General features: G+C 44.3%; 2 protein-coding genes across 3 annotated transcripts; one reads left to right on the top strand and one right to left on the bottom strand.

The window, feature by feature from the left end:
- Nucleotides 1–650: 650 nt before the first annotated feature.
- On the top strand, nt 651–5,975 carry LOC133912915 (serine/threonine-protein kinase Nek2-like). 2 transcript variants are annotated; one of them, XM_062355892.1, is made up of 15 exons: nt 651–926; nt 1,993–2,118; nt 2,198–2,264; nt 2,539–2,604; nt 2,776–2,822; nt 2,909–2,954; nt 3,045–3,125; nt 3,216–3,258; nt 3,348–3,397; nt 3,483–3,564; nt 3,653–3,702; nt 4,012–4,085; nt 4,175–4,226; nt 4,318–4,749; nt 5,069–5,975. In XM_062355892.1, exons 2-15 carry the CDS (start codon nt 2,033–2,035, stop codon nt 5,630–5,632), a joined length of 1,740 nt encoding a protein of 579 aa, XP_062211876.1. In that variant the 5' UTR covers nt 651–926; nt 1,993–2,032; the 3' UTR covers nt 5,633–5,975. The 2 variants fall into 2 exon arrangements, with proteins under 2 accessions (XP_062211876.1, XP_062211875.1); XM_062355891.1 differs by having other exon boundaries at nt 651–1,046.
- A 2,928-nt stretch (nt 5,976–8,903) lies between these two features.
- Nucleotides 8,904–11,392, bottom strand: LOC133911169 (protein IQ-DOMAIN 19-like). The gene is made up of 3 exons (XM_062353376.1): nt 10,457–11,392; nt 10,109–10,345; nt 8,904–10,016 (listed from the first exon to the last, which is right to left on the bottom strand). The coding sequence occupies exons 1-3, from the start codon at nt 10,925–10,927 to the stop codon at nt 9,327–9,329; spliced, it is 1,398 nt and encodes a 465-aa protein (XP_062209360.1). The 5' UTR covers nt 10,928–11,392; the 3' UTR covers nt 8,904–9,326.
- Between the last annotated feature and the right edge of the window lie 11,895 nt (nt 11,393–23,287).

The following is a 23,287-nucleotide window of genomic DNA, read 5'->3' as shown; positions in this document are numbered from 1 at the left end:
ATCACATGAGAAGAATATTAATGACTTTTTCTAGATTTTTGGAAATTTATTTGATGCATTAAAAATTGCTATAATTTATAAAAGTAGACTTATTTGAAGAATATTAATTAAATATTGGCTTAGTTCTTTTGGATCAAACCAATTAAGATGGGTTGCTAGTGAACTCTAGTTTACTTATAAAAAAGTTTAGAATTTTTAGACTACTTTTGTATTTAAAATAAAATCAAGAGTTAAATAGAAAATATAAACACACGTGGAGTGCTTCTAGCTTCTTTCGTCACAGAGAGTGGCATAATAACTGGGCAATTGTATTCGACACCTTTGATGTTCAATATAATACTACATATTGTATTTAGCAGTTTAGATGTCGAATATAGCACTGTGCATTGTATTCAGCATACGAGGCGGTCTGTTTTTGTATCTGAGGTGCCGAATACTGTCGGGCTCACAGATTTTCGGTGCATCATATATTAAAATCGGGTTTTCGGTACGCGAGATATTGAATATACATGTTAAATTTACAAATACGTTAATATATTATCTATTTTAATAAATACGATAATGTAAATTGTCTATTTTTTATTTTTTACCGATTTTTTTCGAAACAATAAAAAACACGGATTTGACCTCGCCATCAGCCATCACCGCACTCCTGCACGGCTGAAAGCCAAGTCAGAGTATGCGCGTCCTCTTTTTCGCCAGTTCCCCTGTCGCTTTCTCGCTCTAGAGCTTCCATGGTTCTCTTTCTTTCTCTTCCGAATACCCTTTTCCCTAGTTCGCCTCCTTCGCCAGTCGCCACCTTCTTCCTTTTGACCATATAAAATTTTGAGGTCCCAAAGCAATCAGCGGGATGAAAGTTTGAACTCACTGCCGCGCAATCTCTCTCTCTCTCTCTGATCAAATGCGGCGAGATCTGTGCGTGTGAGGTGAACACACTCAAAGATTTCTCCTCCACCCCTTCCGCTTCTTGCATTGGTCCGCGAGGGGGATTTCTTGAGGTGTTTTGGTCAGTTCTTGGAGTTAGCAACTGCCATTGGGTGGTTTTGGTGAGTTTTCCTTGTGCCTCTTTTCGTTACTGGGGTCTTTTTTTTTGCGAACTATTTTCATTTCTGGGTTTCAGTTCTTTTTTCTTTTTTAGAGCAAACAGTTCTTTGTTCTTGCAAGAACTGTGACATTGCTCCAGTTTCGCCCGCGAAGTTCCTGGGTGTTCTTGCAGATTTTCTTGTGGTGATTTTGGTCTGCTCTTGGAATTTGTATTGGAGGCTCACATTGGGTTTACTTATGTGCTTTCGCTGTTCAGCGTTTCGCTCCAATTTTTCTAGAGCAACTTGTGAGTAGTCATGAGCTTTTTCTGCTTTTTGCAGCCGGCATTTGAGTTCCTTCTGGTTTAGATTTTCCTTTTCTTTTTGCTTCGAGCTGTGTGCTTTGAATTTGGAGCGCGGGGTAATCCCTTTCTTGTCAGGGTTTATCTTCATCATTTTGGTGCGTTGGCCTTTCGGGTTCAAAGGTTCACATTATCCTCTAAGAAAATGGAAATAATCAGTTTTTTCGGCTAGTTTTGTCACAAAACGCATTGCATTGCATCACGTGGCGGCATTTTCTTTATCATCTGCTACATCCCCCCCCCCCCCCCTCCTCCTCTTCGTTTGCCGCTGTCGCCAATTTTGGCACCATAGTATGCCCACTGAAAATTTGTCTCCATTAGTCCATTAAGGCTTTAAAGTTGTGGTCTCTGGACTACTACTGCAATAACAATGAAAAATTGTCTCCATTAGTCCAATAAGGCTTTAAAGTTGTAGTCTCTGGACTACTACTGCAATAACAATGAAGCTGTAGAATGCTTAAATGCACTTGTTTTAAGTCAAATTTATCGACCGTCAGATCCTGGCACTATAGAGTTTACTTTTCCTTTGGTCAGGTTTCCTTTTATTTGGTCCAAATCACACCAATGCTAGCGAGAATTGTGCTGATTCCTTGTATTTTTTTTTTCAGGACAGAAGAACAAGAAACATCTTGCTGAACGTAGACAGCCATGGATCAATACGAGGTGCTGGAGCAGATCGGTAAAGGAGCATTTGGCTCTGCTCTGCTAGTCAGGCACAAGGTGGAGAAGAAGAAGTGAGACCACCACATTGCTTTCACCTTTTTGTATCTGCATATTTAGTCCATTTTGATCAGTGGGAGTCTGAACTTGCAGGTATGTGTTGAAAAAGATCCGGCTTGCTCGGCAGACAGACCGCACTCGCCGATCTGCCCACCAGGAGGTAGGCAGCTACTGCTTTGCATGGATCATTTTGTGCCTAGTTATGATTCACACACAGTGTCCTTGTTCACCAAGGATAGCTTGTGCAAGTCAACTCCTGGTACAGAATTATTAGTTTTTGCCAGGTTTTGGTTTCCCACCAAGGCACAAACTAGTGTGTTCATGATGATGATACCGCTTAGCCTTTTCCCCTACTGAGTTCTGAACTGAGAGACCTTTTCCTTTTTGATAACGATGTTGTTTGTACTCTGACGTAAACTGAAATATCAACGCAGATGCAGCTCATTGCTACAGTGAGGAATCCATTCATTGTAGAATACAAGGATTCATGGGTGGATAAGGTTAGTAAGAGTAAATAGGAAAAGGAATTAATGTATCAAGTATATAATACCTACCAAATTTGAAATAAAGCTTGCATAAGACTTTCCTCAACTCATTAACTTGTATTTTAGGCCAAGTTGGTAGTATGACAAACTTATTTTACATCATTTTTCACTTTGTTTCAATTTCAGGGTTGCTATGTTTGCATTGTTATAGGGTATTGTGAGGGAGGGGACATGTATGTATCTCTCTGATGATGTTCGTAGTTCCATTGTCCGAACTTTGTGAATTTTTTTACCACTAAAATGTTCTTCCTTTTTCCAGGGCTGAAGCTATTAAAAGATCCAACAGTACCCAATTTTCTGAGGAGGTAAAGTTCGTGACTTTATTTTCGTTCATACGTTTTTGGGTGGTTCCTGGTTACAAAAGCAAGAACATGAACTGTTTTCTCACTCTGCAGAGGCTTTGCCAGTGGCTAGTGCAGCTTCTCATGGCCCTTGACTATTTGCATGCGAATCACATTCTTCACCGTGATGTGAAGGTAGTAGTGCTGCTATGTTTGAAGTACGTCATATTTGTTTTTGAATGATGTAGAAATATGTTCTCTGAAGCTGATTTGTATTTGTTTCAGTGCTCCAATATATTTCTCACTAGTGATCAAAACATAAGACTTGGTATGTCAGTTATCTTTTGTATTAGGCATGCTTTGTAGTTAGTTGCATAATTTTCGCTGCAATTTAATTTGCATTCTAAACAAATGCAGGTGACTTTGGGCTTGCAAAAATATTGACCCCTGATGATCTAGCGTCCTCGGTTAGCACTTACATCACTTCACTTCACTTGCTTCTGTTCCATCATTTTCTTGGTCACGACATATGCCTATATGCTCTTGATGCAGGTTGTAGGAACACCAAGTTATATGTGCCCGGAACTTCTTGCTGATATACCTTATGGTACCAAATCTGATATTTGGTCACTAGGTAAGGCATCAGTGAAATGTAAGAAATATCATGCACACAGTTCCGCAGTTATGGGTTGGACCTTAATGTTTGGTTCACTCTGTTTCAGGATGCTGCTTGTATGAAATGACTGCGTTCAAACCCGCGTTTAAAGCTTTTGTAAGTTCTGAAAATGCTTTTATTAGTTGCTTATGTGTTATCTGAGCAAGCTGATTGATGAGATTATTAAATGACTTCATGTATGCTTTACTGTGTTTGGCTCATGTTGGTGGCTTTAGTTTAGTGCACTGAGCTTTTTTTTTTTGGCTGCATATGGTACTGTTTGGGACTTGGGACATATTTTGGCGCTACTGAATGTTTTAGTAGACCCAACTTGGAAGATACATACAGATTTGAACTGCTTATCTGACCTAATGGCTAGGTAACCTTGCAGCTTAACTGATTCTTCTTTCATTATTTCTTTGGCAGGATATGCAAGCTCTTATTAACAAGATTACCAAGTCGATAGTATCGCCTTTGCCAACAAGATATTCTGGTGCATTGTGAGTTTCTTGGTTATTCTTTTTTATATACTTCATTTTAGTTCTATTCTGACTGTAGCATTTTTTTAACAATTTGTTGCCTCATGCAGTCGGGGACTTGTTAGGAGCATGCTACGGAGAAGTCCAGAGCACAGGCCAAGTGTACTAACTTTGTAGTCCTCTTACAGACCAATTATCAAAGATAAATTATTTTTTACACCTATATGAATCCTTACATCACTGTCTTAAGCAGGCAGCTGAACTTCTGAAGCATCCACATCTAGAACCTTACGTGCTGCAAGTCCATTTGAAATCTTCCCCACCTCGCAGCATAATTTCTGTCCATCAGTCTCCAAGTGACAAAAGAATGACATTTCCCACAGAGCCTGTTTCAAGAAGCAAGGGCAGGAGGAACTCTTTGGGTAATGAAAGGATAGTAACCGTTAGCAAACCTTCTCCTGAGAGAAACTCTGTTAGCTCTATTCAAAGTACAAAGGATTACACCACCACACAGAGTGTCAAAGAGGCATCTGGTCAGGTTGAGGAGGTTACTAGCAAAACCTTACCATCAAGGACCTCAAGTATCATGAAGACTTCGAAGATAACTCCCTACAAGATAATCACAACTCTAAAGAATCGGCTAGAACCTCCGCAAGCATCTTACAACAGAACAAATCGTACTGAGGTATGCCATCTCCAAGTAGATCAATTAAAGGCTGTATATAACATCCTCGATAAGCATGTGAATTTGCTTGGTGGGCATTCTTTTTATATGGTGTCTGTTTAGTGGTCATACTTCAACTGAACCTCGGTGCATATTAAAAAATAAGTACTTATTGTGAGCTACTAATCCAATGTACTGCCAGACGCATATGATTTATTTTCTGGTTTTACCCTACCTGTGTGCTTCCATGACTAAATTACTTGCTCGTAATGTTTTTCTAGCATCGCTGTTATTTTGTTCTCTGCGTGGAAATGACAGTTTAAGCTTCTATTTTCCCCAGCTTTCAGGAGCACCAGGTTACAGAAGCGCTCGACGGGCCCTCAGAGCATCGCTTCCATTGCCAGTATTCGAGACACCCAAGCGCAGCATCAGCATCCTGGAGGAGCTGGAATCCCCGGATGTCTCCGTGAATTCACCTCGGATCGACAGAATTGCTGAATTCCCACTGGCTTCACCCGAGGACCCTTTGTTCTCAGTCGGCAAGCCCTCATCTGCCCACGGCTCATGCTCAGCCACGCCTCCGTTCGTCGACCGGTCCATCACCAAGGACAAGTGCACGGTGCAGACGCTCCGTGCCGCCGACGGTGACAAGGACAGGAGCGACTCCGACTCCTCTGGCCGCAACGCCACCGCCGTGGGCTCGAGGCAGCGTCGGTTCGACACGACGTCGCACGAGCAGCGCGCAGAGGCGCTGGAGGGGCTGCTCGAGTTCAGCGCGCAGCTGCTGCAGCAGGAGAGGTACGAGGAGCTGGGGATCCTGCTGAAGCCGTTCGGCCCGGAGAAGGTGTCCCCCAGGGAGACGGCCATCTGGCTCACCAAGAGCTTCAAGGAGACAGGCTTGTAGTTGTAGCCTCATCTAGCCAGGTCAGTCGAGCACGGTCTCACTGAGTCGGCACGGATTTGAGACTTAACATCCTTTTAATGAAATCGGGACGTCCTCCCCTTTGTGCTTTCTTTTTTTGGTAGTTGTAGCCTCACCTTGCTTGTAGACAGCATCACCAGCACTTCCAGGTTTGTTATGTGCTGCAATGTAGGCGGGACGTTAGCGTTCAGTTGGATGCTGGGAGTGGACACCATCTCAGTGTTGCCCCCAGTATTGACAGCAGGAAGTAGTGAAATACTAGGTCCTGTAAGGTTGGTTGTAACCATCTGGTAACTCGAGAGGTAGTTTCATTCGTCAGTGCTGAAGAATATTTATCCATAGATTCAGGCATTCATCCTACCGCTTTTGATTAGCACCTGCATTGCTTGCTTACGCGTGCATCAAGGTTACTACGTACCAGTGTGTCTAATTTTTTTTTTTTTCGAATTGGACATTCCAAATCTGTGTTGGATTCTGGTTGTCCAAATTTTCTTATAGCTTGATAAGTTTTATCCTGATGTGTAAAATAACTCTTCTGGTTCAGCCCTACTAGGAGCAGGAGACCGTGGCCATGTGAAGGATGCAAGGACGGGAACAAGTTGAGAACTTGTACAAACTGTTTGGGTTCTGGGATGCTGGAATCATGGCATGGGCAGTGTGTTTTGGCCTCACGCGGCTGTCTTCCACTGTCGACAATGCCATGCCAATTGCCAATGTACCGGGTGCTGGCATCTATGGTCTTGTCTCCTGCCTCACACGCTGCGAGCACGGGTAAACTTTGCAGTTGTGTTTCCAACATCATTCATCCTAGCGTCGTCAGTCGTCCATGGTCGTGCCTGGATTGGACGCAACCAGCGACCATGTTCCTTCCAAATTAAAGGATCGTACGTACGTGGCGTGTCGTTACACGGTTAACAACTGTATTCGGTGTGACAGTGTAGTATTATGGTCCAAGTACACCTTAGTAACAACCGTTTTCTGTTCTGGCTGAGAAGCCCGGAGCAGGTTTTGACAAGACGGAAGAAAAGAGAAGGAAGGGATCAGTAAAGCTGCATGTCCGCTGTCGCACACTGCGAGCAGTCGAGCACCATGGAGAAGAAAACCTGGACGAGCACGGTTGAACAGTGTGTCTGCCGACACAGCAACGGGTCCAGAGAGTATAGGACAGGCCCTGCTCCGCACTGTTCATGATCAGAGCTGCAGTGCAGTGCCTCACCAAAATCTCTCTCCAGATTCTTGCTTGTTTTCTTCTTGCTTCGCGTCAGATTCGATTCTTCTCCGCGCAGGGGTGGTCCAAAGAAAGCTTCCGCGTCGGACGGCCCAGTACCCGGGCGCCCTGGAGGCCCAAGCACAAGGAGAGGAGGTCGCCGCAGAGTGGAGCCCAGGTTCCCTTCCTTTTTTTTTTCTTTCCTTGATAAATTCATTATATTATGATTCTGTGCATTCAACATTTAAAATAATAGATTCAACATTTTTTAAAACAAGCTCAACATTCTGGAAAAACTAGTTCAATATTTTCCTTTTCTTTCCTTTTTCTTGTAATCCTTGTCATCAACCATTATGTGCTATGTTCTGTAATTTTGTGCCTTTTCAACATTTTGAATGGCTTGATTAAACATTTTTGAAACATAGTTCAATATTTTTTATATACTATTTCAAAAAATTTACATAAAAAATTCAAGTAATTTATTCAAGATTGAGCTAGTACATTCAAAATGTTGATTTTTTTTTTAAAAAAAGAATGAAAAATCAGATATATTCACATTGGATCTTATTTTGTTATGCAAATTCTAAGCAACATAAAGGTGATCCAAAATAGGGTTACGGTTTAAGAGGAAATGCGCTTCAAAATTGAAATTCAATCCCTCCATACCCCACCCAGGGTTCCAAAAACCGACGATTACCGAGAACAAATCGCGATAACTGGCCATCTTGATCCGGCTCAGTTTCAGATTCCGAACAGTAACCGAATTTGAATTCAAAAAATTCAAAAAAAATCAAAAAAATCAAAAAAATCAAAAAAAATCTTAAAAAACACTAGACATAATTCTAAGATCTTCTGTGAATTTTTTTTTTTTCAAAAATAATGTCATTTGCATCATATTCTATAGGGAGGAAGTTTGAAAAAATGAAAAAAGTTGAAGCGTGCGGCTTAGTTATTAACTCATGTTAAGAAAAAGTTTAACATGCAAACACATATTTTTCTTATGTAGAACGCATCTTAAGAGGATATTTAAAATTGATTTCACTTTATTTAGAGTTTTATTAATTTCTCTATGATTTTTACAAAGTTCACAAGCATAAAATGAATATATTAAGAAACATCACTGCAATTAACTTTTTCATGTCTACTATTATTTTTCCTACGTAAATAGTATAAATAAACTAATAAAAGTGGTTTAACTAATTTTTGAGGTGTGATGGGTCAGTTATGAATTAATCTAGTCGCAACACATTTACATAATCCTGCATGTTACAATAACTAATTCATGAGTTCATGTATTTTTAAAAGACATAGGATCATGTAAGAAGACTAACAAAATTAGTTTCATGATTTTTTGATTAGCAAAGAGTAAACTATGCATTTAACTTGGTTTAACAAATACATTTTCTCACAGAAAATTTTGAACTTTTTTATGAGTATAAATAATTTTATCATGTAGAGCATGTTACAAGGAAACCAACAAAATTTGTTTCACTTGATTTGAAGCTCAGATGAATTAGTTATTGATTTTACAAGATTGAGATAATTTTTAGATTTTTTGTTAAATGTCACTGAAAATCGAGAAAACCGCTCGATAAATCGAGAAAACAAGCGGTTACCGACAAAACCGAGCGGTTACCGATAATGCAAAAAATTCAAAAAAAACCGCTCGATAAATCGTAAAATCATGATTTTCCCCCTAAATTTCAATTTTTTTCAAATATTTTTTTTAATTTTCGTCTAGTTACCGCGGTAACAGCAAATTTTCGATTACCACCGGCGCTAAGCAAAACCTTGACCCCACCGCAGCTAGGGCATCGCACGGATCTCAAACACCGAGCTATGCAAGTAAGGAACCCAATCCCTACTGCACAACGCTACTCCAACCGATAAAGGTAACGGATCCACCAGGGCTATGGCTCCTTTTTCCACCGTGTCCTGCAGGAGGGTACAGCACAGGGACTTCCAATTCAAGTCGCCTTCTCCAACGCAGTACGTACAGTACATCAAGCATCACTCCCCGTGAGCAACATGGCCACTGAAACTTCTTCCAACAGAGTACTGTATCTGCTGTCTGTCTGATGCTTACTCTGATCCCGAGAAGATTGTTCATGGAGGGAGCGCCAGCAGCTTTCTACTGTTAAAAGTTTGAGCAAACACTGCGCGGCAACAAGACTATGAAACTTCTAATAGCAGTATCTTCTTGCTTTAGTTGAGCCGGGAACGACAAGGCTTGACAGATTGAACTAGGACACCGAGTACCACGAAAAGAGTCCTACGATTCTTGGCACGCAGAAACCCAACGTGCCATCAGGTCACACATTACAGTATACAGAAAGAGAGATTGTCCGTGCTCACTGCTCAGCTTCTTCTACTGCTAACTTCAGTCCTCAGCAGTAACCAGTCCCTGTTCCTACGGATGCTAGGATTCCTTGTCTTGCAGGAGGTTCGGTCAGAAACATGGCGAGATCGTCATGCCATGTCAGTGGCCAGCGACCAGCAGTACGTGGTGGTGGCGGCGGTCATCACGGTGCTCGTGGACCCGCACTCGCTGTCGTGCATTGACGGGCTCCACCTGTCCAGCCTCGCGCCCCACGGATACGCCGCGGGCGCGCTCGCCTGCGACGGGCACCTTTGCACGCGCACGGCGCCGCACTTGGGCACCAGCCCGCGCGCGGCCGCCGCCTGCGCTTGCCCCTCCAGCGACGTCCTGTGCCGGGCGCTGGGCTGCCTCTCCCACGGCACCTCGCCAGCGGCGGACGACACCGAGAGCCGCTGCCGGGGCGCGCTCTGCGACCGCGCCTTGGCACGGGACGACTCCGTGTTCGCCATGTAGCTGGGGACGAAGAGCGGGTGGTCGGCCGCCTTGTCCGCGCCCGCGTGCGCGTCGTGGTGATGCTGCTGCCTCGACGCCGGGTAGTGGCAGGGGCTGGTCCGCGCGGTCGCGAAGGAGAAGTCGTCGTAGCGACCGCTGTACGTGCGCGCGCTGGCGTCGGTCAGCGCCGAGGGCGTCGGCGAGATCTTCTGGTACAGCTCGTTCTTGGACGGCGTGCGGCACAGAGGCGTCGCGTAGCAGCTGCTGCGCCGGGACGTCCTTGGCGTGCCGTGCACCTCGACGCCGCCGGTGTCCATCTCCACGATCTTGACGTTCTCCTCCATCTCCTACGTACATTGGCAATAAAACTCTGCTGAGTTCTCCCCTGTTCTAATAGCTGGTTGCACCATGTCTCAAGAACGTACGGATTGTCGCGTACCTGCTGGTGCCGGAAGCGGGGGTGGTGCGGCGAGCGCCGGCTCGGCGTGGCCCGCGGCGTCCGGATGGGCTTCTCGTCTTCGAGGAGCCGGAGGCGCGCCACCCGCGCCCTGTTCTGCGCGGCGACGAGCGCCTGCATGCAGCGCAGGGTGTTGCTGGCCTGCCGCCGCACGAGGTGGCCGCGCACCAGCGCCTGCAGCTTCACGAGCCCCCTCAGCGCGCACAGCGCCTTCCTCGCCTGCGGCACACACGACCCAAGTCCCAACGAACAAGCATCACTCAGACACGTCACTCCACGCAAACCAAGAACCGATCGAGGTCAATGCGCGCCGCGGCGCGCGACACTCACCAGGTAGGATCTGAAGACGGACTGGATCTTGATCGCGGCGGCCTCCTCAATGCCGATGACGATCCGCTTTGACCCCGGCGCGGACGCCGAGAGCCGGACGACGGCCGCGGCCGCCTGCTTGGCCGCCATCGCCGCCTCGGCCGCTGCTGCGGTGGCGATGGCCACCGCCACGGCGTGCTGGTCCGGGTCCACCCGGGGCTCCAAGAACCCATAGGACGCGAGCCGCGCCTGCGCTGCCGCGGCCGCGTCCTTCCCCGATCCCGGCGATGCCGCCGGGCGCCGAAAGCTCCATCGCCTCTTCTCCTTGGTGCCGGGCGTCGACGCCGGCGTCGTCGTCGTCGTACCGTGCAACGCCAGCGCCTGATCCGGCTCCGCGGGAACCGGCGCGAGCGCCCGGGCCTTGTCCCTGCCCCTGTCCTTCTCCTTCCTGCCCGGCAGGAAGCTTCTGAGCCACCTACCCGCCCTGCCCATCCGCGGCAGCAGAATCACGAGCTCTCACAGACCAACTATCAGCACTGCACCCGCACGATCTCGCGCTGCCGGCATTGCAGGCTTGCAGCTGGGAGGCGCAAAGCAAACCAGCCGATCTATCCGCTCGCCTCACCTCACGGCACCGCGCGGTCCGCCATGTGCCACACTGCCAGCTACGTCGCGGAGGAGTGGAGTGCAGTGCAACGGAGGCAAACGGGAATGGAATATATTACACCGGCAGCGGCAGGCACAGCGCCATGTGCGACGCTGCGCTGCGCACTGCAGATCACGCCTGTAATAACTAAGGCCAGCAGCCAGCAGGGGATCCGGGTACGTACGTCGATGGCGCGCTCATGGTTCGTTTGCAGTGGCAGCAGCATGCATCTGCGTCGCGTGCTAGACTGCTGCCAATTCGGGTTTGTTCCGGCGCGTATCTTGATGAACGACTCTTCAGGTAATTTTGGATGCCATCTACTCATTTGTTTTTCTAAAGCTCTCCGATTGAGGTACAAGTTTCACAGAAGTTGATACCATTACTTCACTGAGATTCATTCATGACAAGGATGACGCCACGATATGATCGATGGATAGCTTTGACTGTGGTTAATCTATTGGAGAATCAGTGCTGGTCAGAGCTGCATGTGGTGAGTGGTGACTAATCTCCACAACTCTTCGCAACTTACTCGCACAGCACTCCGAATTGCTGCTCCAGAGTTATTTTTTATCAGAGGTAGGGCAACTAGAGGCCAGTCACACATGGCACAACTCACAAATCTGACACTTTTGAACCACCATAAACCAGCTTCCTAGCACATGATCCGAGGCCAATCAGTATATGAACCTTTATGTTACTTCCTTTCACAATCTATACAGTGCACTGATTTTGATACTGCAAATGACCTTGCATTTATGAACAGCACCATTTTCTTCTGGAATGAATCATAGCCATCGAACGGAAAGTTCGACAGCCCAGATGGATCATTACGGTGAGCGTGCTACGGGGATTTGCTACATGGTGTACTGCCTCAGGTAGTGCAGGGCTAGAGACAGGTGGTTTTGAACTTTTAAGGTACAAGCCTGGACCTTTTGTGGATGGCAGCAGGCAGGCAGGGGTAGTGGTGACGCCTGTGGAGAAGGGGGCCAACAAGCAGAAGTCCTAGCATCCCTCATTGAATTTAGGCAATCAATCTGTGGGGTTTCCAATTCATTCAGTTCAAAACAGGGATTTGAACGTTTGTTTTGCCGCCACAGGCAAATGAAGTGAGAGGAGGGACCATGCATGGTCCATGTGATCACCCTCTGAATTGGACGATGCATGAATGCATGCAACGTTTCGAACTGGTTTGGCTCGTGCTCCAAACTTGAATTTTCTTTGGATCAATCAAAGTTTGGAAATTGATTGTTTCTGTTGTTTAAATATTCTTCCCGGCATGCACGGTTCCTATGATGGACTGAAGCTCATTCTAGCCAGTCTTTCAGACCACAGACAGTCTTTTCTGATGCATATGATTGTAGATTTGCAATTCCATCTTTTTTTAAGTGAAATTACGATAAGATAGCAGTCGTCAGGATCCGTATTTGACTTCACAAACATAAACTATACTCATCGAAGTGGCTGAAAAATACTGTGGACCAAATGATTTGAGCAGCATAAAGAAAGGCTGGATCCATTGGAGAACACGTGCTGTCTGGATCTCGCGCAGAGCATCGCCAATTGGGTAATGTTAGTTATCCACTGGTCTGGGTCTCGCGCAGAGCATCGCCAATTGGGTTACGTTAGTTATCCATTTTTTGATAAATCAAATTTTATTGGTTCTCATAGTTTCGTTAAGATGATACAAATATATAAGAATTTACTCTTATCTCAGCATAGCTAAGATGAACACAGTCAAAGAACAAAAACAAAGAAAACCAAATATATCAAAGCAGTTCTGCTAATTATAACAAATAACGAAATAGGAAATTTAAGGTGGCTGGCTCAAAATCCAAAGCCTAGAACCCCATCCTATGTCAGGTACAGAGCACACTGACCACTTGCTCCAATCGCGTACATAATGCAAGAACCACCTCTCGAGCTTCCGGCTGCTGAAGCACAGACCAAGTACGGAGCCAATGCGTATATATATATAGATAACCTGCAAAGGAGAATTTTTTTCCTCTTATCAAACACAAAGTAATTTATGCAGAGCCAAAACGACCAACATAGTGCCGCCACTGCAACCAGTATATAAGCTTTCAGTTGTTTACAAAGTCCTCAGAGCTAATTTCCCATCATATGAGTTATGCTACAGGGCGGGTAAAGGTTTCAAGCCACTTGGACGATAAACAATGAGAAATAGGCTAATCGACACTCAAAGAAGAGGTATTTAATTGTCTCATTTTTATGACAAAAACAACACATTTGACTACTTGATATTTTCTCTTTATCAAATTATCTTTGGTTATCCTTTGGGGAGATACCACAAGAAAAGTTTAATTTTAGATGGACATTTATGTTTTCACAATTATTTGTTTATGTTTGGGGTATCAATATGTTTAATCACGCGGTATAAAGAATTTACCGAGAATTGACTATTTTTTGTTCAAGTTCGTCCCACTCTTATAGAATATTAATGTTGTTTAGCCTTGCAAGAAGATCATTCCAAGCTAACAGCTTTGGACCGATCAGGCTTCGCCGAAATGAAACATTCGGTGGAGATGAATGCAAAACTTGCATAACAGTTTTCTGCTTATGTTGCACTATGGCGAGCAAACTAGGACATTGGTCACAAAGTGGAGAATTCCTTAACCACCTATACTCCCATAAACTAGTTTGTGTACCATCTTTGATAGTGAAAGTACAAAAGCGAAGTAAATGGCACTTCATCTTCATCAATCTAGCCCAAATGTGTGAATCCTTGGTTTCAACTGGACCTGAGATAATGTTTTTGACCCCATATATTTATTCCCTAATAATTCCTGCCAAACTCCATCTTTGTTTAGAAGTTTAAATAACCATTTACATAGGAGAGAGATATTATGTACTTCAAGGTCTTGGATTCGTAGACCACCCTTCTCTTTGGGCTAGCAGTTCTATTTTACTAGACGATACTTCTTTTGTAACCGTCACTTGGTCAGTAGAATCTGGATCGAAAGTAACCGAGTCATTGGAGGATGCCTCACAAAATTAGGAAGAAAGATATTATGTACATGGGCAAGCGGGAGATAACTGAGTTAACAAGAACAAGCCTATCGCCTAATGACAGATGCTTGCCTACTAACTCCTTAGTCTCTTAGCAAATATCTCTTCTACCCCTTTCCAATATGCATTTGTTAGTTTCTGATGATGGTTTGGGATATCTAGGTATCGTAATGACAGTTCACCGATCTCATAGCTGAATTGCTGAGTATATTGCTCTACGTCCTCCTGTGCCTCTCCAAAACAAAAAAGCTCACTCTTATGGAAATTTACCTTTAGGCCACATAGTTGCTTGAAGGCACAGAGCAAAAGCTTCATATTTTTGGCCTTTTACAAATCATGTTGTAGCATCTAGGCTCCCAGGTAAGTGGTAAGTGTTTTAGTGATTAATGACAACCGTATTATTGTGACTAACATATATATTTTAAAGGGTATAAAAAATTTACTTCACAATGATGAGTGGGTTTCTTAGTCCCTAAGGTGATATAATGGACAATCAAAAGACATATGCATCAAGATTAAGGATCTTCTAGTTCTAAATGTCACAAGGAGATGAAAGACACTTAGAGTAGTTTATGTCTCTTTTCTTAGTTTTTTGACTGTAGTATAAAGAGGGACTAAGAGTTATAGCTTGACCTAATTGAATCTAGACAAGGTTGGATGCACACTTGTGAATTTATAGCACTATATAACTCAAAGGAGCTCATGGTTAAAATATTGAGAAGTTAGAGCTCAAGAGTGCTTGAATTGGACGAGCTCAGAAAATTTTGAGTATATCGGATGGTCCGGCGATACTAGAGATGAACACGCTAGAGTATTTCTTGGATGTAGGCAAAAAGATCTTAAGTATACCAAATAGTTCGATGATCTAAGACTCATTAACACTGAAGTACCTTTGTGTGGTGACATAGCACAAAAAAGTTGAAGTCCATGCCGGATGTTCCGGCGTGTAAAGAAGGCTACACTGGAGCATTTATTGTATATACGATTTCAGCGAGATGTTTGAAGAATATGCACATCGGATGATCCGGTGTGTACACCAGAGTATACATCGGAGTATTTCTTACAGAGATTTCAAAGTCTGAATTTCATGGTTCTACACGACGGATGATCTAGTGTGTGCCCGAGGGCTTCGCCGGAGTGTTTAACAGACTTAACGGCTATTGACAGCTAGCAGTTGAGAGTGGTTGAAAAGGTACACACCGGATATTCCGGCATGTGTGAGCAAGTGCACGCTAGTAAATACCCCCTCACTCAATCTCACTTTGATCTCTTGCAACCCAGAGGCGCCTATACATTGCATGTGTCATCAATAAGTAAGAGAGAGTACTTAAGTGATTTGCAAAGTCACTAATTAAAAGATTAAGGATATCATTAGTGCTTAGAGAGTAGCAAGCGTATATCTAGCTGCACTTTAGGCTTGATTTTGGTCAAGCGAAGCTATTCGTTTATTAATTTTGGTGGTTAGCAACACCTAGTCGGTCTTAGGTGATTAGAGTTATCTCGGTGAGCTTTTGGAGTTCTTGTGGGAGCCTCGGGAAGTGCAATGTACTTGATTTAATGCCTGCCAATCTGGAGATGGAGAAGTGATAATCATGAAGGAGCACTTGAGTCTTGGTGACTCAAAGGAGAGTGATATCATTGGTGGATGCTTTAAGGAGGACTAGGGAGAGTGCCAACTCCTCGATACATCAAGAAAAAATCAGTGTCCTTTTTCTACTTTCGCGCATTTACTTTGAGCATTTACATTCTTGCAAGCTTTAGTTTCGCAATTTGCTTAGTGTCTTTGTTTGATTGTTTTCTTGTCTTGATCTAGCTTGTTCGCATAGTTGTATTATATTTCATCTAGGATAAAGTTGCTACTTATTTTAGTTTTCAGTAGAAGTATTTTTAATTAGAGCCCAATTCACCCCCTTCTTGAGTCATTCGATCTTTTCGCATATTCCATGAAAAGGATTGTATCATCCACATATTAAATGATAGAGAATCCATCATTAATGAGATGCAGAATGACACCACTAATTTAGCCATTAGATTTGTCTCTCTCAATTATGACTACTAACATGTCTGCTACAATGTTGAACAACAATGGTCTTGCAGAGGATGTGATCCTAACAATTACTATCCTCTAGAATTCTTGCAGAGGATGATCCTCTGCAAGATCTCTTCTCCAGAAAAACGTCGGATAAGCTTCATGTTTATTGTGTCAACGTTCTCATTCCTTGTTGATAAAATAGCTCGAGATGTGATATAGTCCAGATTGGACATGTTTGTTGCTAGCATTAGAAAGACTATCAATTAGATCTTCAATGTCGGATTCTGCACCCGTGTAAGACAGACTGCATTCACTTCAATCAGTTGTTTTCTCAGTTCTAAGATACTTAATACTCTTCAAGGCAAACAGATGAACTGAGCAGACTGATACCGCAACCATCTGAAGATGTCAACCAAAAAGGCTTCGATCAGTATACAGAAACTTTAATCACTGAAGTTCCAGTTCACCAGATAAAAGAACAACCCGAGTTGACCAAGAAGACCCACCAGACAAACGATATCCCATATGCCATCCTTGTCATTTGTCAATATGACATAGACGAAGAAACTATATGGAGAGGTTCCAGCATGCCTATGCTACACCTTATTCACAGACCATATGTATGAATGAATTATATTGCTTGGCTGGATGCAGATGGAACCCCAACAATTAAGTCTTCCATGAAGCTGACAGCAAGAACATAAGAAAACTAATTGCGCCAACAAAACAACTATCAGCAAAGATCTTCCACTTGATATTAGAGAAGTAATTGCTAGTACAAAAGCACTATGTGAGACTTGAGAATAGAGAGAAGCAGATCAATGTAGTAGCGCACATCAAACAAAATCGATGTATGAAAGACAGGATTATAGAAGAAATAAACACTATGCTTGTATACATAAAATTCACTGATCAGTGAAATAAACTAAATATGATTTTTCGCGCGCTATGGTTTTTCGTTGTTGAGCTTCAGCGAGTACCCACATTCAGCAGAATAAAGATAGTTCAGCCAAGCACTAAAGTAAGCAAAAAAGAAAAGGTTGCTACTTAGTTCTGAACCTTAATAGTACATTTTAGTTATTACACCTAAAAATATGATGCCTTAAGCCAATAACTATTTACTTAAAATGCACACACACATGGAGCGTGGTGGCAAGACTTTAGGGTGGAGTCGAGCCGACGGGAGTTTGATTCCCCTGTCCTGCACCCCTTGGACTATAAAGTCCGTGCAATTTTGGGGAGTACCAGTAAAAATACTATTTACTAAAAACAATCTGCAGAGCAAGAGAAGCAGGAGCGCATTACTCACATGTTCCTCAGCATGGGTATATTTCACTTCAAGGCTTCCAGACTCTGAAAGAGTCCAGACCTTTACAGTCTTGTTCCAGGGAGCATGGTAGTAACTTTTGATCCCAACAAAGCACAGATGTTACAACAGCTTTATGCTCAGAGAGTGTTTGGACGCACTGCTTGTCAGCAAACCAGCCAGATGGATTCCCTAACTGATCCTGGGCACACTGATCGCTGACACAGGTGAACAACCTCCAAGTGCAATCAGCCAAAGCAACATGTCGGTAACTGTAGACGCGCGACAAATAATCCAATTTGTACCGACCGACACATGAACCACCATTAAGCAATCAGAAGAAATCCTAGATTGCCAATTGGTGGCACAGAGGGCAGAGCATCAACCACCTCAAGCATTGGATGAATCGAGTTGGATGCAAACCCAAGTTGAACCGTGCAAAAGAAGTCAGATGAGATTGAGCCGAGAGCCGAGCTACCTTGCTGGAGTTGCAGTCCTGAACGCGAATAGATCCGTCAACGCTACCGGAGTAGAGCTTTTCTGAACCCAGCGGTAGGAAGATCTCACTGATAGCCTGCACTATTTCATGATCACCATAAGAAACCATCACATGTTCATAACTACATGACCAAAATTCATTTGCATCATTTTTTTTAAACCCAATTGCATTTTCAGTAACATGTCGCAGAATTCCCACAAACAATGTCAAAATTCATACACATTGAGCAAATAGCATTGCTATAGAAAGTGCCTTCACTGCTGGCTCTAAAGTGGCTTTCACTGTCGATTTTGCATCCGGCAATGATTGATCGACAGTGAAAGTCACGCCCCAATCGCTGCTAGTTGTACAACCGACAATGAAAGTGGTTCCGAGAGCTAAAAACATGAAATGAGTTGGCTCGAAATCGAGCCGGCTCGGTTGCCGTCACCACCGGCATGCTCCACCACCGCTGCCGCACCAACTCAGCCTTGCTCCGCCCTACACAAGAAAATGCGATGGCACGAAGTCCACCGCCACAACACACATTGTCATGCCCTGCTTGCTGCTGCCGCCCGCGCCCTGCATGATGAAGACCGTCACGAACGAGAGGTAGCATATGAAGTTGGGCGTCGGCTAGAGCTCCTGGCTACAGAAGGAGTGGTACTCAATCATGTTGTCGCCGTCCTTCTTGACGTCGACCACAAGCACGAACCACGTCACGCTGAGGATCTCGGAGGCCCTGGTGAGCCGGCCCTTGGGCTCGCCGCTCTCCACGCCCTCGAGGCGCACGTCGTGGGCGCTGCTCTTGGTCACCCGCATCTGCCCACACCACGGGCCGTCAGCTCCATCGCTCTTGGTCACCTGCATTCACCTGTCGCTGCTGCCGTGCCCTAGTTAGCCACCCCATCCTTGGACCCACGACGGTGGTGACACCAATGAAGGTAAGGGTCCGGCGGCACCCTTGGACCCGCCACCCTTGGGGTAGCCGCACGACGTGCCAGCCTCCAGATCCCCCTTGCCGCCGCTACCGCCCACTATCTCTGCCCCTAGGGAGATCCATGGTCGGATCCCCGCTGAATTCCACCGTGGATCTCGCGAGAGGAGGGGGAGGCTGGTGGGAGAGGAGGCAGGGGAGGAGGCAAGTGGGAGAGGAGGCAAGGGAGGAGATAAGGAGGAGTGATGTGGGCGGTGGGGTGGGAGAGAGGGGCGAGAGAGACATAGAAAGAGAGCGAGTGAGGCAGAGATAGTGGCCACACGCTGAGAGAGAGAGAGAGAGAGAGAGAGAGAGAGAGAGAGAGAGAGAGAGAGAGAGAGAGAGAGAGAGAGAGAGAGAGAGAGAGAGAGAGAGAGAGAGAGAGAGAGACGTGAGTATTGCGAGCCAAAGCCGGATTGAAGTTAGATTTCTGGTTTGAATTAATAACTAGCAGTGATACTATCACTGCCAGGTTTTATACGAGCCGACAGTGAAAAGTCATTATCACTGCCTGTTGTTTTTTAGAACCAGTAGTGGTACCATTATCACTCTTGGTTTTTGGCGATTCGACAGTGATGGACCGACATATAAGACATATTCTGTAGTAGTGTAGATATCCTGCATAACATAGTCATAGCAAGAACAACCATTCTCAACACCAGGGGTGACTTTTTGGGAGTCTTCAAGTCAAATGTATTCTGCAGATAGATTCCAACCAGTTCAAAATGCATCAGTAGATGTACAACATATATGCCATTCAGAGCTACTACCTATTGCAGCCAAGCTAATATTTGTTATCTTCTAACCTAATGCTTCAAAAGGAACAAAAGTTATGACGGATATTACAAACACGAATATTTCTGTGTTGGGACGAGCTGTAACCTTATGCTTCAAAAGGAACAAAAGTTATGATGGATATTACAAACACGAATATTTCTGCGTTGGGACGAGCTGAGAAGCTTCGATTTTGGCCAGATATATGAGTGGAACTAAAAGGAAAATAAATAAGAAGATTTCAAGATCTAGCTGGTCCTTCTCCCTGAACCCACTTGGAAGGTAAAATGGCCCATGAACTGCTCAGATCAGCTAGCTTTTACGAATAATGGAGCACACGACAAGGAATCAGAAAAGCGCTTTTCTGTGCAGTAGCACTCTCAGATGTTCCTTTCCCAAACTGCCTTGAACTCACTCCCGATGATTCCTTGTTTCATTTGTCATTTCCAATAAGGAATGCAGAACTGAGAACCGAAAATGCTGGTACGACAGAGAGACAAATGCAACACGAGATACACAAGGTTCACCTAGGTAGCTAAAAAAGTAATCATCAAGCAGATACATATGACAGCCCTGAACTTAGTTAAATTAAGCTGCTTCCTCTTTGGCAACTGGTACAGAACCCAGAAATGGAATAACAAGTTCCTAACTTCTCCGGCAATAAAAACGATTGGACCAAACAAGTACACCTAACAATTGTACATGAAACACAACTATCAAGCTTCCATTTGAAGTAAAATTTTAGATCAGGCTATTACGACCTCTGAATTCTAAACTACAAACTAATAGATAGAGGGATAAAAGGTGGGCGAGGGGATGGGAAATGATAAAAACCAACCCATTTGTTATGGAACATTTGAGATCAAGCTTACCAGAAACCAAAATGTTGGTAACAAAGCGAGTGCCTTTTCTTCCCCATGGAGTGCACACACAAATTGGATGATGAGCCGAGCCAAATAGCCCAAATACGATCCAAGACACTCCGTTTTTGAAGCAAAATTTCCCTTTCTAAACACTTCAACCTTGAAGCCAGGCGAAGTAAGCCCCCAAAACATCCTCCGAAATACAAACAAAAAAGGAAGAAATTTGACCTTATTTCCAAACTGTAGCACCAGTTGTCAGCATCGTCGACCTTGTCCTCCCCCTTGGCGCTCCCCATCACCTCACCCAAGCCTCTTCCTCCCCTTTTCTGGCTCCCCTCCCCTCCCCTCGCGCCACCTTTATTAACCCACCGCTGACCTCTTAGGACTGGCTCGCCACAGCCCACTCACGGGAGCATTAACTCCCACCATGGTGCGAGGAGACTGGGGCGGGCGGCCTCGCAGCGCATATGCCAGAGGGAGCATCTCATCATCAACATGTTGCTTAATTCCCACAAAACAATGTCAAAATTACTTTTGAAACAATTTTTCTTACTTATCTTCTCCAACTCAATTTCAACAATTGAACCTGGTGACTTTATCTCAATTTCCGCTTTTCAGTTGAACAACAATTGAAAGCTCTCTTCATATTTGCCATGAATCTGGTCAAGTGCTAGCCTCATACCTGCCCAGGCTTTGGAGTACTTCAGCTTGATCTTATATTGTTCTTCCAACTTATCTTTTGCATCATTTGCTCTCTTGTGTGGATTCTTCTTTATCTAGTCTCCCAACTTATCTGCAATCCATTTCTGGCTAGCCATCTTGCCTTCCTTTAGCTTGGTAGTTGGACAATTGTGTTCAAATGGAAGAACTTTTATCTGCATTGTACAAACACAAGTAAATTAGAACATGTATAGATGGGTGCTCAAAGAAAATAGACTACTAAACTGAAATCACATGTATTGTGCGCCCATCCTGCAGCCTAGATGCATGAATACGCCATGGACAACCCTCATGTGAACAACTTGCAACGAATCTTTTCTTATCTGTCTTCAAATTAGCAAACTCAAAACCTCTAGTAATAGCATATTGCCTCATGGCTTTTATGAATGTTACAATGTTAGGAAATAAGGCCAACTTCTCAATGACTAGGTTCTCAAGATCATGCAACACATTAATCTCATCTAGCTCTGCACCATTTATTTGTGACTCAGGAAAATCCACTCCTTTGGCAACAGGCTCAGAAGTATGTGCACTGGCAGCAAGTGCAGGTGGTTCATCTGGTTGTGCATTACCGGCAGGTGCAGCCGGCTCAGCGAGTGGTGCATTGCCAGCAGGTGTAGCTATTTCCTGGCCATAGATATGCTCATCATTGACACCAACATACTCCTCTGAATTGTCAAATATATCAGGCCCTGAATCATATGCTTCATGGGCCAAAGGGCATGCTTGAGTAGAGTCAACTTCTAGTGGCACAATCTCAATCGGTTCTAGGCAAACAAGATCGAATTTGTCACTCCTATTCTTGTCTACAACACCTACAAGAAGCTGGACATGCATCTCTGCCTTATACATTTCAAACACATCTACTAGTTATGTGTCATCAACTAGTCTAATATCCTCACCTATCCCTTTGTTAAAGAACAAAACCGTAGCTGTCTAGCTCGAGTCCCATTCCACAACAGTGCATAAGCTCTTCATAAGCAAGTTTATGGAGAAACTTTGAAACTCCATAACACATTTCAAAGTCTTTCCCTTAGTATAGGATTTCCTACCTTCAAAATCTATACGAAAAAAACCTTGGACCTGAAGCTCTATCATGAACAGGTGCCTAACGGGAAATAGAATACATGAAGTCACTCCTAACGAAATCCTAAACACCATACGGTAAAATAGACTAGAGTAAACTAATTTTTACACCTATGGTAATGCAATGTGCCGAACTCAGATGGATCTAAGAGGGAGGGTTACTCACGATTTTGGAGATCCCGGTGCAGATGCACTAGATCCACCTTGATCCATCGTGCCCACCGGTGCAGATGGGGTCGAGGATGAATGCCTCCACAGATCTTAGATCACCTCCATCACCGGTCGCCTCCGCCGCTGCTGAGAGGAATGGGATTAGGGCTAGGGTTCATCAGGTTCGAGAGAATGAGGACGGTGTGATCCAGCCAGACCACATCCGGATATGCGCATGCCATTCACAGGAGCTATTTGGTTCATATTAAAATACAGTACTCGAGGATGGCATTCATACGGGCTCCATGCGTTCAAATGGTTTGCTTCTAATATCCATGAAATAGTAATAGCACTAGTACAATTTTGTGAATTGTAATGGCATATTTCGAAAAGGGTAGATTTATAATGACATATATCTAATTAACCCTTCTTTCAACCCCCACCCTATCTCAAATATGAAGGGGGTATGACAAGCCTGGCCTCGCATATTGCCTGAATCTAAGAGAAGGGGTGCGTGGTCTGAGATCCCCATTTGTTCTACGGCATGAACTGAAACCAACAGAAATTTAGCTTCTCATCCCGTCAATTATAAATTCCTCTCTCCTCAAAAAAAGGAATTCTTCAGAATTAATGAAGTATCTTGCAGTGCGCCTCTGGATGGAATGAGCTGGGGAATACTCTCTGCTAATTAGCTAGGCCACAGCACATTTGGCTGAGTTCTCGCATGACAGGACTAAGATGTTGTGAACAAGTTTCTGAATTTCTCCTTTCATCCACAAAGTTAAGATTCTATA

The sequence above is a fragment of the Phragmites australis genome, chromosome 3 (genome assembly GCF_958298935.1).
Source record: "Phragmites australis chromosome 3, lpPhrAust1.1, whole genome shotgun sequence".
Lineage (NCBI taxonomy): Eukaryota > Viridiplantae > Streptophyta > Magnoliopsida > Poales > Poaceae > Phragmites > Phragmites australis.
The sequence above is the reverse complement of the archived record's forward strand: the minus strand, read 5'-3'. Positions and strand labels throughout refer to the sequence as shown.

What these genes read in the sequence shown, in the direction of transcription:
- LOC133912915 (XM_062355892.1), top strand. Translation starts at nt 2,033, where the DNA reads ATGGATCAATACGAGGTGCTGGAGCAGATCGGTAAAGGAGCATTTGGC. An exon ending in GTACCCAATTTTCTGAGGAG is followed by an intron (nt 2,955 to 3,044) that starts GTAAAGTTCGTG and finishes CTCACTCTGCAG; the next exon opens with AGGCTTTGCCAGTGGCTAGT. An exon ending in ACAGAACAAATCGTACTGAG is followed by an intron (nt 4,750 to 5,068) that starts GTATGCCATCTC and finishes TATTTTCCCCAG; the next exon opens with CTTTCAGGAGCACCAGGTTA.
- LOC133911169 (XM_062353376.1), bottom strand. Translation starts at nt 10,927, where the DNA reads ATGGGCAGGGCGGGTAGGTGGCTCAGAAGCTTCCTGCCGGGCAGGAAG. An exon ending in CCGTCTTCAGATCCTACCTG is followed by an intron (nt 10,346 to 10,456) that starts GTGAGTGTCGCG and finishes TGTGTGCCGCAG; the next exon opens with GCGAGGAAGGCGCTGTGCGC. An exon ending in CCCGCTTCCGGCACCAGCAG is followed by an intron (nt 10,017 to 10,108) that starts GTACGCGACAAT and finishes CAATGTACGTAG; the next exon opens with GAGATGGAGGAGAACGTCAA.